The sequence below is a fragment of the Thamnophis elegans genome, chromosome 1, assembly GCF_009769535.1.
Source record: "Thamnophis elegans isolate rThaEle1 chromosome 1, rThaEle1.pri, whole genome shotgun sequence".
In the NCBI taxonomy this organism is placed as follows: Eukaryota; Metazoa; Chordata; class Lepidosauria; order Squamata; family Colubridae; genus Thamnophis; species Thamnophis elegans.
In genome coordinates this window covers 160,044,180-160,059,939 of record NC_045541.1, presented here as the reverse complement: position 1 = coordinate 160,059,939, position 15,760 = coordinate 160,044,180, and the positions used below count along the sequence as shown (strand labels likewise).

Below are 15,760 nucleotides of genomic sequence, written 5' to 3'. Positions count from 1 at the left end.
AGCTTGTCTGGGAATATCTTCGATTTACTTTCTTATAGGGACTCATGCATCGTGCAGATGTACAATGTATTCGTTCTTGTCCATCCTATTGTTCAAATCCAAAAAACTAAGTCCGTAATTTGAATAGCTGCGCACTTCGAAGGATAGGAAAACGTGCCTCTGCTCCAATCCCCCACACTCAGCCAGCTGAGGCCTCCGCTCTCCCTGCGCGCTTCTCTGCCAACAGCAGGGGGCGTTGTCAGCAACGCACCCGCGCTCGTCCGGCGTTCTAAGCGAGGGGGCGGCGGCTGCAGACGCGGTTGCTGAGGGGACTGTCACGGCGACGGCGGCTGGACTTATTAGCTTCATTCCCTCCTAATCCACCCCGCACTAAGATGGCGGCGGATCCTCCTCCTGAAGAGTTCGGCGTGGCCGAGGAACGGAGCGGGCATTGCGCCGTGGTCGATGGGAATTGTCTTTATGTGTGGGGGGGATATGTGGTAAGGAAATTAGGGTCGACGGGGAAGCCGAATGGTTGGACAAATACGTGTGGGAAAGAAAGAAAAAAAGCAGCCTCGTATTAAAACCGCGCAATGGAAGAAACCACGGGGGGGAGGGGCGAGAGAAGGAATTTGCTTTATCTTGCCTTCCCCCCCTCCCCCTCCGCCGTGTTATTTTAAAGAGAAAGTTCGCTGTCGCTCCTCCTTTAAGAGCGAAATGGGCGGGAAAGAAAAGGGCACGCGCCGCTTTTGGACGTGATGGGGAGGGGGGAGGTTGGGTATTTGTCTCAGCTGTTTACCTGATTGGACGGTGGGGCCTCGTGAGACAGCAGGTGGCCCGCCTCTCTTCCCGCCTCCAGGAGGCTGAATTACAATAATGTGTTTGAGCGCCAGAATCTATCGTGGCGTCTTAGAAGCTTGACAACCTGATGTTGTGTCAGATGGTTTCCTATAATAAACTCGCCTTTGTCTTAAAAGTGTGGCACTATTTCTTTTGCAAGCCTAGGAGCTATTAATAATGTCTCTTGTGGGTGTCTTGAGTTCCCACTTGCAGATAGTCCTCGAGTTCAGACCACAATTGGGAACAGAATTTCCATTGTTAAGTAAGGTGTTAAACGAGTTGCACCCAACTTTACAATCTTTTGCTAAGATTGTTAAGTGAATCACAGGGTCATTAAGCAAATCATTGATTTTTTGCTTGTGGAAGGCCAGATGGGAAGAATGCATCCCAGGATACTGCAACCCAAATTTTGCTGTGCCCCCCCCCCCAGGGGGTGTGCTGCAATGGTTGAGGACCAGTTATCACTTTTTTTCAGAGCCATTGTAACTGAACAGTTGCTAAAGGAATGGTTGTAAATCGAGGACTACTTGTATACTGAAACCTTAAAAGTTTGTGTTTGGGCTAACCATGTTTATAATCTCGTGGGTTTAAAGTCATGGTTTGGCTTGGCTTGGTTTAGTGTTAGATTGGAACCCAGCCATTCTGATGTAATCAGTATCAAGAGTGAAGCAAGTGAGTACTGTGTGCTTCCATTGACTTGATTGGTTTCTATGCCAAATGGCTGGCTGGTCAAGACGATAACAATTTGTGCATCTCCAAGCAAATGAGAGTTTCAAATTATCCCAATCCCATTTGTAGATTAATACTATGATCATTGATGACATTACATTTTTCTTTTTGACTGTCAGTCGGAGCTGTCTTGACTTGGTCTCCTGTTTTAGGATAGCAGACAATATAAACTTGTCCAGTTAATTTCAGTTATTTTTAGTCTTCATATATTGAGAATATAGCAAGATGGGAGGAGATCTGAGGTCTATCATTTGTTATTTAAGTGTTAACAGCCAGATGTGACTGGCTTATAGATAAGGGAGACGATCAATATGGCTAGGTTGTGTTTTTCCCCATTTGTACAAGTTACTCATGACCAAACTATCAAGCCACCAGACTTTTCCTGCCCTTCAAGAAAAAGAAAATACAATCTCTATTTATTCCCCTAAATATATTGTCTTTATTATTATTATAATTCATTTAAAGTAAAGGATTTCCTTTGCTGATTTCATGAGCATTATTTCATTAGAGTTAATTTGGAATAACATCTATTACCATCACTATTGGATTGTGGTATTCTGGAAATGGCAAAATATACAGGACCACCAATGATAACCCGTGTCATAAATGCAAAGCTTTTTATATTTATGGGATAAATGTCTTAGTTCTGCTGGGATATTGGCAATATTTGCACTGAGATTATAATAATTTTCAACAAATTCTTTATATACTACTTTTCTGTCAACATATATTTAAATCTTGCCAGCATAAATTATGGTATATATAAAGTACCTTTAAAATGTGATAAGATCTGCAGTGTCACTTATGCTTTCACTTTGCCACTTGAAATTTCTTTTCCAACAAAAGGCTAATGAATGGTATACTGAGTTATACATGTATGACAGTAAATGAAAAGAAAATAATGTGTGTGTTTTATGATTACTAAAACAATGCTCCAGCAGGCCAAGTTATCTATTATAGAGCTAGAATTTGAAGTGGAAAGTATTCAGAAATTCATGTGGCTTTTTGAAAATAAGAATTATGTCAGAACTACTGTTTTTTTCTGCATAGTCTATTGAAGAAAATGAAGTTTATTTACCAAATGATGAACTTTGGATCTATGAAATTGACAGTGGATTATGGTAAGTTACATTATTTTACTGTATTGCTAATTTATCAGAAGATACTTTATATGAGAAACTTTATTTGTTGAAATTATTATTTTAGCCAAATAAGCTTTTCTTTCCTTGTTCTTTTAATTAATTTAGCATTGAAAAATAAATGTAGTTTTAAGGGTAGATTTCCATACCAGAATACATTGAAATATGACTGGCTAGTTCTAGGTCACAGCAAGTATAATTTATGGTTCAGTATTTTGTGAAAATTCAGGTAACTTAATTAACTGGACAAACCAATCCTAAATTTCCTACATTGTATAAAACAGTCCTGTTAATTTTTATGTGATTTTAATGCATTTGGAAATGGATATCAGTGATTATTCTTTTCCTTCCCAGAGGCTATTGTAATTAGAAGGTTCTGTTCTCATTTAGGAATGAGTCAGAAAGTATTAGATTAACCAGTAAGAATGTTGCTATTGTTTCTAGTGTATTTACCTGATTGTGATGATATAATTCCCCCCCAATTTACTTATACCTTATGTTGCCTGAAAATAATGACATGTAATGATCATACCTGGTGGGCATCAAGTTGGGGAATACTAATGTATACTGACTGAAAGAAAATGACATAGATTGAGGTAGATAACATTTTTCGGCAAAATTATTAAGTGTTATTTCAAAGTACTTAAAGTATTATTTCTTTTATCTGTTTCTCATACTCTGAGCAAAGTTAAAGTATATTCTGTATTGCCTGAATTGCAGGTCAATGCATCTAATGAAAGGAGAGTTACCTCCATCTATGTCTGGAAGCTGTGGAGCTTGTATTAATGGGAAGCTCTATATCTTTGGAGGATTTGATGAGAAAGGATACAGCAATCGGGTACTGGATTCCTTTCATTGTTAAAAACTTTCCCAACAAAATAAGAAATTTCTTAAATGGTGAAAAATATGGTTCAATTTATTTAAAACTGAACTGTATCTTTTTATATATTTATAATTATTCCACATTTTTATGTATTAACCTTTTTGTATTTCACATTTATGTTTTTATGATTCATTGTTTCAGCTATATTAAAACTTAAAAATATATAGTGGTAAGAATTTATAATGATCAAGAAATGCAAAGAATAAGATCTGAATTTGGGATTTTTCACAGATAGAGCTTATGAGACTAATCAGCACTCAAATAATAATTTTGAGATATCTAGGTGCTTGAATACTTCATATGGCATAGTTTATTTTTCACTGGACAGTAGAATCTTTTTTGTATATGACATAAATGCTGTATTGGAAATAAAAATCACATATCTCACAGAATGAATATATTTAGCATTGTTAATTCTTGTATGCTATATGTAAGTACTACCAATATTAATTACATCTTGATATCACTTCCAGGTGAATGATGATCAACAGAACTACCGTTTGATAGCAGTGGAACTTTATTGACAAATATGTTTAGGAGAGAGCCAGAGTGGTGTAGTAGTTAAGGCATCAGACACAACATCAGCTGGGTGAACTTGGGCTGGTCACTCTTTCAGTCCTAGGAAGCAGGCAATGGCAAACCACTTCTGAAAAACCTTAGAGACTTGTCCAGACAATCTAAGATGGGTATCAAACTCGCAGCATCACATTGCCTTCATAGAATGCTTCACAATGTTTTTTCCCTTTGCGAAGCTGGTGTGGACATGGCCTGCACATGAAGCATCCAGCCCTGAGGCCGCCAGTTTGACACCCCTGATGTAAGAGGATCGGACATGACTGAACGGAAGAAAAAATATTTAGAAGCATCATAAAACATTTCTAAGGCCCTTTAAGGCTATCAGGTCTTCATACTTCAAATTAGAATTTATTAGTTTGGGATATCTTGGTTTCGCTAACATTACTTGAAATGTTTCTGTAGGTCCATGCAGTGAGGAAGATTTAGTTTCCAATATCAGTTTTTTCTAAAAAAAACATGGACATTAAATTTGCAGCTAGTTTCACTTTAGTGAAACTACTAAGCATTTTCGTTACTAGAATTTGGCCTGAAAGGGAATATCATTTCAAAAACAGATCATAATTTCACAATTAGAAAATGTCTGAATATTGTTAGCACAAAAGCTTCTTTAAATATTGGAAATAAGAGAATTTAATCCATTTCATTAAAATAGTAATGGAATATTGATTCTTCTATTCACTATCTTTTTTCCATTAGTACTTATGTTTATAGAATAATATTGTATATTTAAAATATTTTAATTTCCTTTAAAGCTCTATCATGTTAATTTGCGAACAAAAAATGGAATTTATATATGGAAGCAAATCACAGACTTTAAAGGTCAGCCTCCTACCCCACGTGACAAGCTTGCTTGCTGGGTGTATAAAGACAGGTAATTCCATAAATGATTTCATAAATGGGGAGGAAAGTGATGGTTAATGAAAAAATATCTGGTAATTTAATGGTTTGATAACATTTATCAGAGTGATATACTACTACAAATAACACTTACATTATAAATAAATAACAATAGACTGTAATATTTAGAATTTTTTAAAAGATAAAATGTTTTGAATATTGAATAGGTTTTTTCTTGATATTGACAGTGCATTGCTGACAGAAGAGTAATATACTTTGGATGTCTTTCTTATTTATGTAGAGTTAGAAATATATATAAAGCAAATAAACAGATTACTACAGGTGACATTTGAGAAGTCTTGTGGAAATGAAAGGGCAGACCTATACTATTCTTAGGATTATTGCAGAGAAATTAATTAATAATTTTAATTCCAATTATTTCAGGTTAATCTACTTTGGTGGTTATGGCTGTAGGAAACAAAATGAGCTAAGTGACTGTTTTGATGTTCATGATGCATTTTGGGTAAGAAAAGATTTAATTCCAAGCAAAAAATAGAAGCTGATTTATTATTAGTGCTTTTATTGTGTTTTTAAAATTATTATTACTACAACTTCTAATGTCTTTTACTTTTTTTTAGGAAGGTCAAATATTCTGGGGATGGCACAATGATGTTCATGTTTTTGATACAAGTACTCAAACTTGGTATCAGCCAAAAATTAAAGTAAGCGTTGTATCTCTGGGTATAGATATAGCCAGGTGCATTGGTGACACAACATATTTGTTGTAGGCATATTCTGATTACTTTTATTTCTCTTGCTTGCAGTGTGGAATTGCACCTCAGCCTCGAGCAGCTCACTCATGTGCAGTCATAGGAAATACAGGCTATGTTTTTGGAGGACGGGTTTTGGTTTGTACTTAGTGCCCACTTATTTTTTTATGAGAAGGATCTCACTTTTCCTCTGGCTATAGCTTGATTCCAAAATTTAGTCATCAAAGACTTAAAAGGGCTTCTTGAAGAATAGGAAAGTAGAATTTTCACTATATTCAATGAGAACGTTGTCCATTTAGCCTAATATTTTTACATGTAGAAGTGTCCAGCAGCTGCTAAGTGGGTTAAAAGTGTTCCTGCTGCTCATTCAGGATAATGGCAGCAAGTAATCATGCACCAGAAAAGGAAGGAGTAAGGCTTCAACAGAGAAAGATGAAACCTTTCAGTCCAAAACCAGAAATTATAAAATAATTTACCTATGTGTTCTGAAAAATACTGTAAATGGAATTTGACCACACATACATCTAGTCTAGTCATGATTAGTTGTGTTGGTGTGAATAGTCACTTGATACTTTGTGCAGAATAGTTTAATTTGATTTGGTTGAAAATCAAACCACATAATTCAAATGAACATAACAGAATGGAAATAGCATGAGGGTAGTTACATAACAATACTATTTCTTTTCTTCATGTTCTTGTTAACCATATATACATAATCTCAATTGATAGTAAATTTTCTTAAATGAGGAATTTGTAAACTGAAATTGATACTATATTTTATTTTAAAATAAAATGGATGTTGTATTTTTTAAATAGCAAACAAGGATGAATGATTTACATTCTCTGAATTTAGACACCTGGGTTTGGTCAGGAAAGTAAGTTTTTTTCTTTGATGTCATTTTTTTCTGTTGTATGTAAATACTCTAGTTAAATGCAATTTAGTTTTGAACATTTTCTTGAGGTTTGCTTTTTGATAATTGCTACTATTTCAAATTTATAGATGGATTTCTGCATATTATGTGGATGAAATTTTCAGAGGAGAAAAGACCAATTTAAATATAAGTGCAAAAACACTTATATTTAAGGTTCCTCCCTCACAATATCAAGGACTGATTTTGCTATGATCTATTCTTTCGCTGTTGTAGACTGCTTTAATTTAAAATAAAGGTTTTTTAAATTTTGAATTGTAAAATTTAAAAGTGAAGAAATATATAGGTCAACAAAACATGATTTTATTAAACTGCAAGGATTTCTTAGATGAAGCTTCTAAGAATTTTTAGAGAAATGGTTTATTTTTAGTTATACATTATATTGTTAGGCTGACAATTAATGTTAACCATCATATATAGATTTAGTTGGATACAAGGTGGGTGGCAAATAAAATTTCTAAATAAATATATAAATAAATGAAGAGAAACCTGTGTGTGTGTGTTACTTGTAAATTGTAGATTAGAAACTGGTGATTATAACATGGCCCCTTGCTTCCTGATTTAGTTGAGTTGTCAATTGAAGAAGGCTCAGAGGAGTGCTTAAATCCTAGTTGTTTTGAATCTGTAAAACTCAGTTTCAGCAGTTAATGAAATAAACAATTTATATGACATAAGATGCCTTGGGCAATACCTCCTCACACACACATACCCATGGTGTACTATTCAATAATTATTTGGGATTTGTCTGTTTGAATTATATAAGCAGTTGTGCTTTTGGTTGCTCTTCTACTTAGAATTGCTACAAATGGAGAAAAACCAAGAGACAGATCATGGCACACGTTGACTCCTGTGGCAGATGGGAAACTTTTCCTATTTGGTGGGCTGAGTTCAGACAATGTACCCTTAAGTAAGTAGCATTTGTCCTGAAATGTTGAGATTGTGGCTGGTATTTGAGTTACAGTGGCAATTGGGACTGGGATTGCCACCACTAAGGGATGCCACTTATAAAGTGCAAAGTCTGCATTGCTTTGTAATTGCAGTCACAATTATTGTTGTAGTCCGAAGACGTACAGGTCCTTAAGTGGGAAGAAGTAGAATCCCAGGTAGGGAGAATGAGTTGTAGGGAGGCAGGAAAGGGCTGGTGCAGGCTGTATGGGAGGCCAGAAGAGGGTTGGCCCAGGCTGTATGTAAGTCATGGGAAGCCAGGAGGAGGTCTGGAAGGGCCCACAGAACCTGAACATGGCTTGAGGTCTTCCCTGATAACTTCTCCATTGAGTTGGCTTATGGGAAGCTGCCAGGTAAGGTTGCAAATGGTGATGATACAACTGCGGCTCCCTGCAATGCTACACAGTAAGGGTGAGGCAGACACATAAGTGCCTGGATCATAATTAGTGTCCATTAGCAGTGTGACTTTGAACAGTACCATTAATGTTCTCCTCAAACTGGTTTTCAGCAAACAAAAGGACAAACTGGTAATAAACCGAGCTGCTTAATTAATCTAAACAGAACGACTTATAGTCCATGCAGAAAAGTCAAATGTTCATGAAACATTTGCCATGTTCTGAAATGAAGATTCAGCTCACTTAAAAGAGAGTAGATTGCTTTTTTTAGGACTATAAGTGATGCTACCCTTCCCAGCTACTTGTAAAACTGAGGTGAGCTAGGTGATGGAAAAAGGAAGAAAGATACTGTAGTCAAAGAACAATGTAGAAACCTACTAAACTACGACCTGCTTCTCTTTTAAGTCATGCTGAAAATCATTCACCTACAACACGAAACAATTTGTTAACATGATTTCTTGTCCTTTTTAAATAAAAGCAATAGCACTAATCTTTTTATCTCTTATTTTCAGGTGATGGTTGGATTTATGATGTTGCAACAAATGAATGGCAACAACTTACATATTTACCACAGACTAGACCTAGGTATAATATGCTAGTCATCTCCTGAAATTGAAGAACATATGACTTTGTAATTTTGAGAATTCAAATATAGATTTTGATCTAATGTTGAGGTATCCTTGGTGCTCTCTGAGCTTGGTTATTTTCTTGTAGACGTTTTATTACCCAAACTAGGTAACATCATCAGCGCACTGATGATGTTACGTAGTTTGGGTAATGAAACATCTGCAAGAAAGCAATCAAGCTCAGAGAGCACCAAGGACACCTCATTTCAATTCTGATCTACAAATATTCTCCTTTATTGATTTAATTTTGCATTATAAAAGTAGAAAGGAACATCTGTTCATTTAGTCATGGCTCTCAGTTTCTCCAGGTTCTCATTTTCCCAGTCACAGGATGCTTGTCATATCTATTACTGTTCCAAAGAGTCCTATAGCCCTCAGAAGTCATTTTGCATGATATTGTAATGGAAATAAAAAACAGGAAAGCTGTGTAACAATTGAAATTTATTTATAATTCACATGATTCAACTCATTAACTTAAAAACATGACTTAAATTACATAGTACATATTCTAATTTTATCATTTTACCAGATTTCACTGCTTAAATACTTCCTATAGTTGTCAGTAAAGTTGTTAAAAATAATTTTAGTTTTGATAGTGTAAAAAAGTCTCATATCATAGTTTCACCTGCAGTATCTTCACTCAAACATATCCCATGCTCTTTTCTCCATGCATAATAATGTGACCCTAACATAGCTTCAAGCTGGGGTCCGTTGAAGCCAGTGCAGGAGTCCATAAAATTGTGTTAAGTTTTTTAAACTGGATTGATGCTTCTCTGAAAGCAGGAAAAAGCTGCTTTACTCAACCTGTAGAGGTCAGGAACTAATGGTCCTTTACGCGCACTTCTCTATCCTAGTGGGCAAAAGCCTAAATAAGTCTGCCATTATCAGGAAAAAACCCATAAATTATAGGGATACTTATTTAGTTTTCAGGCTTCCTTCCTAGTGCATTTATTTGAGGAAAGGGGCACAAGAATTTCTACAAATATTGCTTCATAGTACCTGAAGTTAGGAAAGCCCCCTTATCCTATCTTTTCAAAATTATGTGTATGAGAAGGAAACACATAAGTACAGAAGTAAGATCATACACCCATGTTATAGCTGTATGTCCATAGTCACTAGTCACTCATAAGAGTAAAAATAACTATAGGTAGTCCTAAGGTAGTAGTGGTAATTGGGACTGAATAATCTATTTTTAAGCAACGTGGTTGTATGTCAAACAGTTTGCACTGCTTAGCACCACTTCTGGCAGTTCCATTTGTTGACATTAAGCAAGAACAATGCAGGTCACTAAGTGAGGGCTTCAAGTGATCCAGACTTGTGACTTCCTGGCAGCTTCTTCATTGGCCTTGGTTGTTGGTACTGGAAGCTGGCAGGGAAGACAGCAAATAAATAAGAGACTTGTCCTTTTGACCTCTGAAAATTTTTCATTTTATAATAAGATTGTTACATATAGTTTGAATTCTGTTATTTTACAATGCTTTTATATTTTGTAGATTTTAGATAATTATATTCATTATATTGACATTTGTATTTTTTGCTCTGATAATATGAAGATTATGAAGAGAGATAATTGAATGTAACAGTACAATTCACCAAAATATTATTTTTATTGGGGAAAAGGAAACCAGTATACAAAAACTTTATAGTATTAATCTATACTTATCCATTGACATTACAACAAACAAGCTGATAAATATTGCTCCCTTATCCTGCTATTCAAATAAGAATGCTGAAGATCAGATTTACAACATCTGACTTTTGAGGAGTAATTCTTTACCTTATGTACCTTATGTACTACGAATCTCCATTTTCTGGTTTAGATGCCAGCCCTGTTAGCTATGTGTACAATTCAGTTATAATGTGGTATATATGAATTACAACAGATACTGTAGTTTTTGACAAGGTTTTGTTTAAACAGATGATGTTAATTTAGTTGATTAATAATGCAAATAACATGCTTTATTAGAATATCTAGGTGCTAAGTTAGAGCAGCTGTGAGAGGACATAAACTCTGTCAGTCAATAGAAAAAGCCTCAGGTTTCAAGCTAGGAGTCAAGGCCCAGAGTGAAGGCAGGAAAGGCATTCCAGTGTTCTGCGATGATCGAGTCCAGGCCAGAGTTTTCCTAATGCAGATAAGACAGAGGCAGAGCTATCAACAGGTATGAGGAAGAGAACAGGTGGGATACAGTTTAGTGTAAGGAGAATGGTATATAATTGCTGAAATAAATGAAGTAAGGTGTTTTACAGTAATCTTGCACATACGGTACTTTCTATATAAATAAAAGGGAACTAATCTCACAATCCTATTACCCAGTGAGTTTCATCTGTTAATTTAATTTCCAGAAAATGACTTCACACACAGTGAAGCTGTCCTAACACAGTTATTGCAGTGATCCTATACAAATGAGTGGCATTCTCAACAGTCTATATCTGTGTCTATTTATTTATAATGCAAATTTGTATGCCACCAAACTCCTATAATTCTGGCAGTTTAACATATCCAAACAATGGGGGGCACATGTCGGGGGACCCAAAAGCAATGTCACACATCAGTTTGTTTACTTTGCACTAGTGTGTGCAAAATAACACCCAACTTTTGTAGGATGCAAAGGAAGAATGGGAGAAAGAATGCCCTATTTACTTTGGTTCCCAATCATGTTCATGGTTCATAGTGAAGCAAAAAGATGGAACTATTACAGCTCAGGTAATACTCGTAGGAAACTGCATGTCTTTTTAGTAAAATAGATCTCATCTCTGTTCTTGCCTGTTTCCTTGATTTTTAAAAAAGAAAGAAGCATCACACTTCCAATGTGTTATTAACACACCTATTTCCTTTCTACTCAACCCACTGCCAGCCTATATAGTGAAAGAAAACAATGTTGGTCCATATGATTTATTTTTCCAGTTAATGCAGGCAGACAATTAATGTTAAAGAAGATTATACTAAAGAAAGGAGATGATCCTAATCCAGCAGCATTTTCGCAGCTTTCATGCCTTGTAAAAAGAAATACAAATTCTAATGAAAAATGACTAGAGTTGCCTTAAATTAATGCAATGACTGGAAAAATAAAATCTTTCAGATAGTTGAGTTTCTAAGTGATGCCATCTTGAATACTCATACTTTGGTATTCATGCCAACATATTTCAGGATATTATGGCTTATGAATATCAAAAGATTTTTTACATATTTTCATGATTAGTATAAGACAAGTTTAAATTGTACTTAGATAAAGTATTATGTAATCTATTTTATAGAGACAGAACAAGCTGTTTTGATATTTAAACCTGTCTCATCAGTGCAAACAATTTTTAAGATTGGATCAAATGCATTACTATTTTTTAAAATTCTTCCTGTTCTTGCTAAGAAATTAAATCTGCTAATAGTAAACAGGAAAACATCAGTAAGATTGAAATTTCTTCGTTCAATACTAACATTCAAAATATTCTAAAGAATTGAATAATCACTCCAAGACAATATAGGTATTATATGTTGGAGATTAATTAAAAGGTCCTGTAATGTCGATATAATATGCACCTCAGAACATGTAAGTAAATGCTTCTCAAAAATCATTTATTTGAGAATTCATTCTAAGTATAATACATTCTAGGTTATGGCATACAGCCTGTGCTGGCAAAGAAGGTGAAGTATTAGTCTTTGGAGGAAGTAAAGATGATTTGCATTTCCTGGATAGGGTAAGTACCTTAAAATACCTAATTGTTTTTACACATTTTAAAGAAAACGCACATTCTGCATTTTTATGGCAGAATAAGGAGAGAAGATAATTTGGAATCAGTTTTGTTTCTTCCTAATGATAGTGGCATTGGAAAACCCAGAAAATAGTTTGCTTTAGGTGTTAATATCCCACCTTTATTTTTGTATAGTCTGGCTTCCATCAATGCCTTAAGGGATGATCTAGCACTCAATCACTTTTTCTGCCCTGAATAAGCCAGAGCAAGAATCCACTTTGTTTTAACATCCCCTCCCTAGCTTCAAAGATTTGGAGTAAAACTTGATACTTGTTACTTTTTAACACTGGAGCAATGGGAACAATATATTTTGGGCTGGATGAAGGTGAAAAAACAATTGAATTCTCTGGGGGGAAACCCTAGGATTTGGGACTCAGCATATATTTGTTTCCATCAGTAGAATAACTCTACAAAAAGTGAACAAAACAGGAACTGAATTGATGTGGCAGGAGCCAGTAACAACAACAACAAAAAACGATTAATTCCAGCTGGATGCTGTGGTGGGGGAAAAACAATCAGAAAAACATTCCCCAGCACATTTCTAAGGGAGAATCAGTTTTGCAACAGTTTGAAATGTGTCAGGCTGCTCCACTTTTAATCCTTCTTTTACTTGGTCACATGACACAGGCTACATGTCTACTACTAAGAATTTCAAAAGAATTCCAGAAACCACACCACCATGCTTGTCTTGATTTGCTGCATTTTTTTGGTTTAGTTTAAAGTAGCTTTGATACTTTTTTATTGTGTATATTGCTTTCTATACTTTTGTAGGAAAGAGAACTGCATGAAATCATTGTTTTTCTCTTTCTTAGGGACATTGCAGTGATTTATTGATTTTTCAAACGCAACCATATTCGCTACTCAGGTGAGTTGAAAAAAAACGATAGCTAATAATATTGTAACGCCTCCAGAATAGTATTCTTCAGCAAATATTAATAACAACTATTACAGGGATAATTATCCTGATATAACAACTCCAGTGTGCAGAGCCATTTAAAGGACCTGTGGCATGTGGAAACCTAAATATGTAACACCCAAAGATGCTTTTTCAAGAGGCATCTGGACTTTCTGGTTTTTCTTTGAAGATGTTTCACTTTTCTTATAGAAATTTTGATACATTTTGCATTTTTAATATAAACTCTCTTGTGTCATTCTTATACGGCAGCTGCTTAAGAGAAATCCATAATCTGTGATGCAAGCAAATCACAGATAGTATGATGTTTCAGTAAAATCCTAATAAAGAATAGATTATTTTCAGTAATAGTTGTCTAATGAAAGAGCTGAGGTATTAAGATTGGGAACATTGCTGTGGGAGTACATATTGCCGTAGTTAGATGTTTTAACTACTTTACTACTATGTAATTTATAAAAAGCAAAACTTGATAACCTTCATACTGTTTCTTTTAGATCGAGTCTCGATTGTATTGGTAAAAATGCTGTCCTCTTGGAGAAACAAATACCGTGGTTGCCATCTAGACTTCTGGAAGAAGTTATGGATAAGATAACTTTTTGGGTTGCTGTTAATCATCGTCAGAAAAAAAAAGCCAAAGCAGAAGACCACGAGTAGATTAATGTCCTTTAAACAACAGTTCCATTATCATTTTAAAACAAACAACACTGACTATTATTGGTAAATTGTTTGAACTAAATTCTAAATTTCTGGATGCACAAGAAAACTTTCAAAGGTTATCAGTGTCATAACAGCTCCAGTTAAAGGCGCTGAAGATTAAAAATATTCTTGGATTTAAGAGCAATTTGATCCAATTATTGTTATTAAAGATAATGGGGTTCTAAGCAATGAAAATGGTGTTTGGCCATATTAGGTAATTTACCTTGTGCTGATATTTGAAAAGGATATTTTTTAAAAAACAAAGTTGAATTGTGTTAAAAAATTGTACAAACTCAAAATCCTTTCACAACAACGTTTTGACAAAGTTGCCTTTTCTGTTGATTGTATTTTCTTTGTATTTAACAGTTGAAAATATGTCCTTAATTTATTGTAAAAAGTGTTTATAAAATACTGTTTTCTATTCCTTTTGAGTTTTGTGATTAATACTTGTAAAGTCTGAATGTTATTTGCTGAACATCCTTTAGTCTCTTGCATTGTGCCATTTTGAACAAAGCCTTAAAAATAATTCTACTCCTAAACTTTAATTGTCGTAATAATTAAGCCCATATAAAGCTAAAACATTTCAGTAGATTATGGCATATAAAATATTCTTTATATCACAATGTCATATATCCCTTTAAGGAGATTTTTGATAATAGAATATCAACAGGCAACATATAAATGATATTTGCTGCCTTATAGTTAGTGCAGAAATATTTTAGACATTAAAAGAGGAATGTAAGGTTTCCTTTTCTGGGTAGCTTACCAAATGGTTGAATTATAATATCTGGCTAAATGACAATTACTAAAAATGTTCATCTGGTAATAAAAGGGTTTCTTTAAATACAAGAATACGTCTAAAAGCTATACTAAAAATTATTGAGGTGATTTTTTTTTCCTGAGATAAAAATATACAGGGATGACCCAGTATTTGCTAATTTCAGGTTTGTTTTGATGATTTTGATTTTAAATAGATTCAATAGATAAATAGGTATTGAAAAGAGTATCAAAGTAGAAAATGTTAAACAATGTTCTTTCAAGCTAAAATCAATTTTAAAAGATTGGCATTGAATACTGTGCAGAGACGTTATATTGTCCTTATTTCTTTCTGTAAATAATAGGAAAAGCTTGAAGGACCCTGCAAAAAAGCATGTTGAAAAGGAAAGATGGAATCCCAAGAACAGTCATTTAAGAAAATTTGAAGGGAGAATTGAAAAGTGCCTAAAAAAGAGCAACCCTCTGAATAGGAGCACTCAATTGCAGCACTTTATTTCATGTTTCATTTTCCCCCTTCAGTCGGACTGACCCTATTGCTGGTGTGGATAAGGACCTCAAGTGCAATGTCACTGAATACAGCAAAGTGGGCAAAAGTGCATTCTCTGGTTCACTCTTAACTTATTGCCTCTGAGCATCATTGATAAATTATTGGTATAATTTCTCACCATTTTGAGGGAAGCATCTTAAAACTAATGCAAATCAAGAAAATTCAGCTTAATTATTTCTGATGTCGCAGTCACATACATGCACTTTTCTTAGCATGGATAAAACAGTTTGCATTGTGTCTGAATGGTTTTTTCAGTTTATTAATCTAAGGAGTTGCTTGTGCTTTTGCATGCAAATATTAACCAGAGCCACTCCTTTGTTTTTGTTTACATTAGCCAAGACCAGAACCAGACCTTCCATTGTAACTCCTAAATTTCCCCAATTGGGATGGACTAAATTCTGCTTTCCAATAATTCCAATATGACTTTTAGCA

The 15,760-nt window shown here is 34.7% G+C and overlaps 1 protein-coding gene across 2 annotated transcripts; it reads left to right on the top strand.

Annotated features, from left to right (window-relative positions):
- The first annotated feature begins 243 nt into the window (after nt 1-243).
- Nucleotides 244-14,428, top strand: KLHDC1 (kelch domain containing 1). Of its 2 annotated transcripts, XM_032237006.1 has the most exons (13): nt 247-479; nt 2,599-2,669; nt 3,408-3,525; nt 4,899-5,017; nt 5,428-5,506; nt 5,622-5,705; nt 5,808-5,891; nt 6,570-6,628; nt 7,477-7,589; nt 8,535-8,607; nt 12,257-12,341; nt 13,208-13,260; nt 13,803-14,428. In XM_032237006.1, exons 1-13 carry the CDS (start codon nt 375-377, stop codon nt 13,960-13,962), a joined length of 1,203 nt encoding a protein of 400 aa, XP_032092897.1. In that variant the 5' UTR covers nt 247-374; the 3' UTR covers nt 13,963-14,428. The 2 variants fall into 2 exon arrangements, with proteins under 2 accessions (XP_032092906.1, XP_032092897.1); XM_032237015.1 differs by lacking the exons at nt 13,208-13,260; nt 13,803-14,428 and adding an exon at nt 11,251-11,352 and having other exon boundaries at nt 244-479; nt 12,257-12,342.
- The last annotated feature ends 1,332 nt before the right edge of the window (nt 14,429-15,760 follow it).

Excerpts from the sequence above, each read along its gene's own strand:
- KLHDC1 (XM_032237006.1), top strand. The coding sequence starts at position 375 with ATGGCGGCGGATCCTCCTCCTGAAGAGTTCGGCGTGGCCGAGGAACGG. Across the intron at positions 480-2,598 it reads ATGTGTGGGGGGGATATGTG|TCTATTGAAGAAAATGAAGT; the intron begins GTAAGGAAATTA and ends TTTTCTGCATAG. Across the intron at positions 2,670-3,407 it reads GAAATTGACAGTGGATTATG|GTCAATGCATCTAATGAAAG; the intron begins GTAAGTTACATT and ends CCTGAATTGCAG.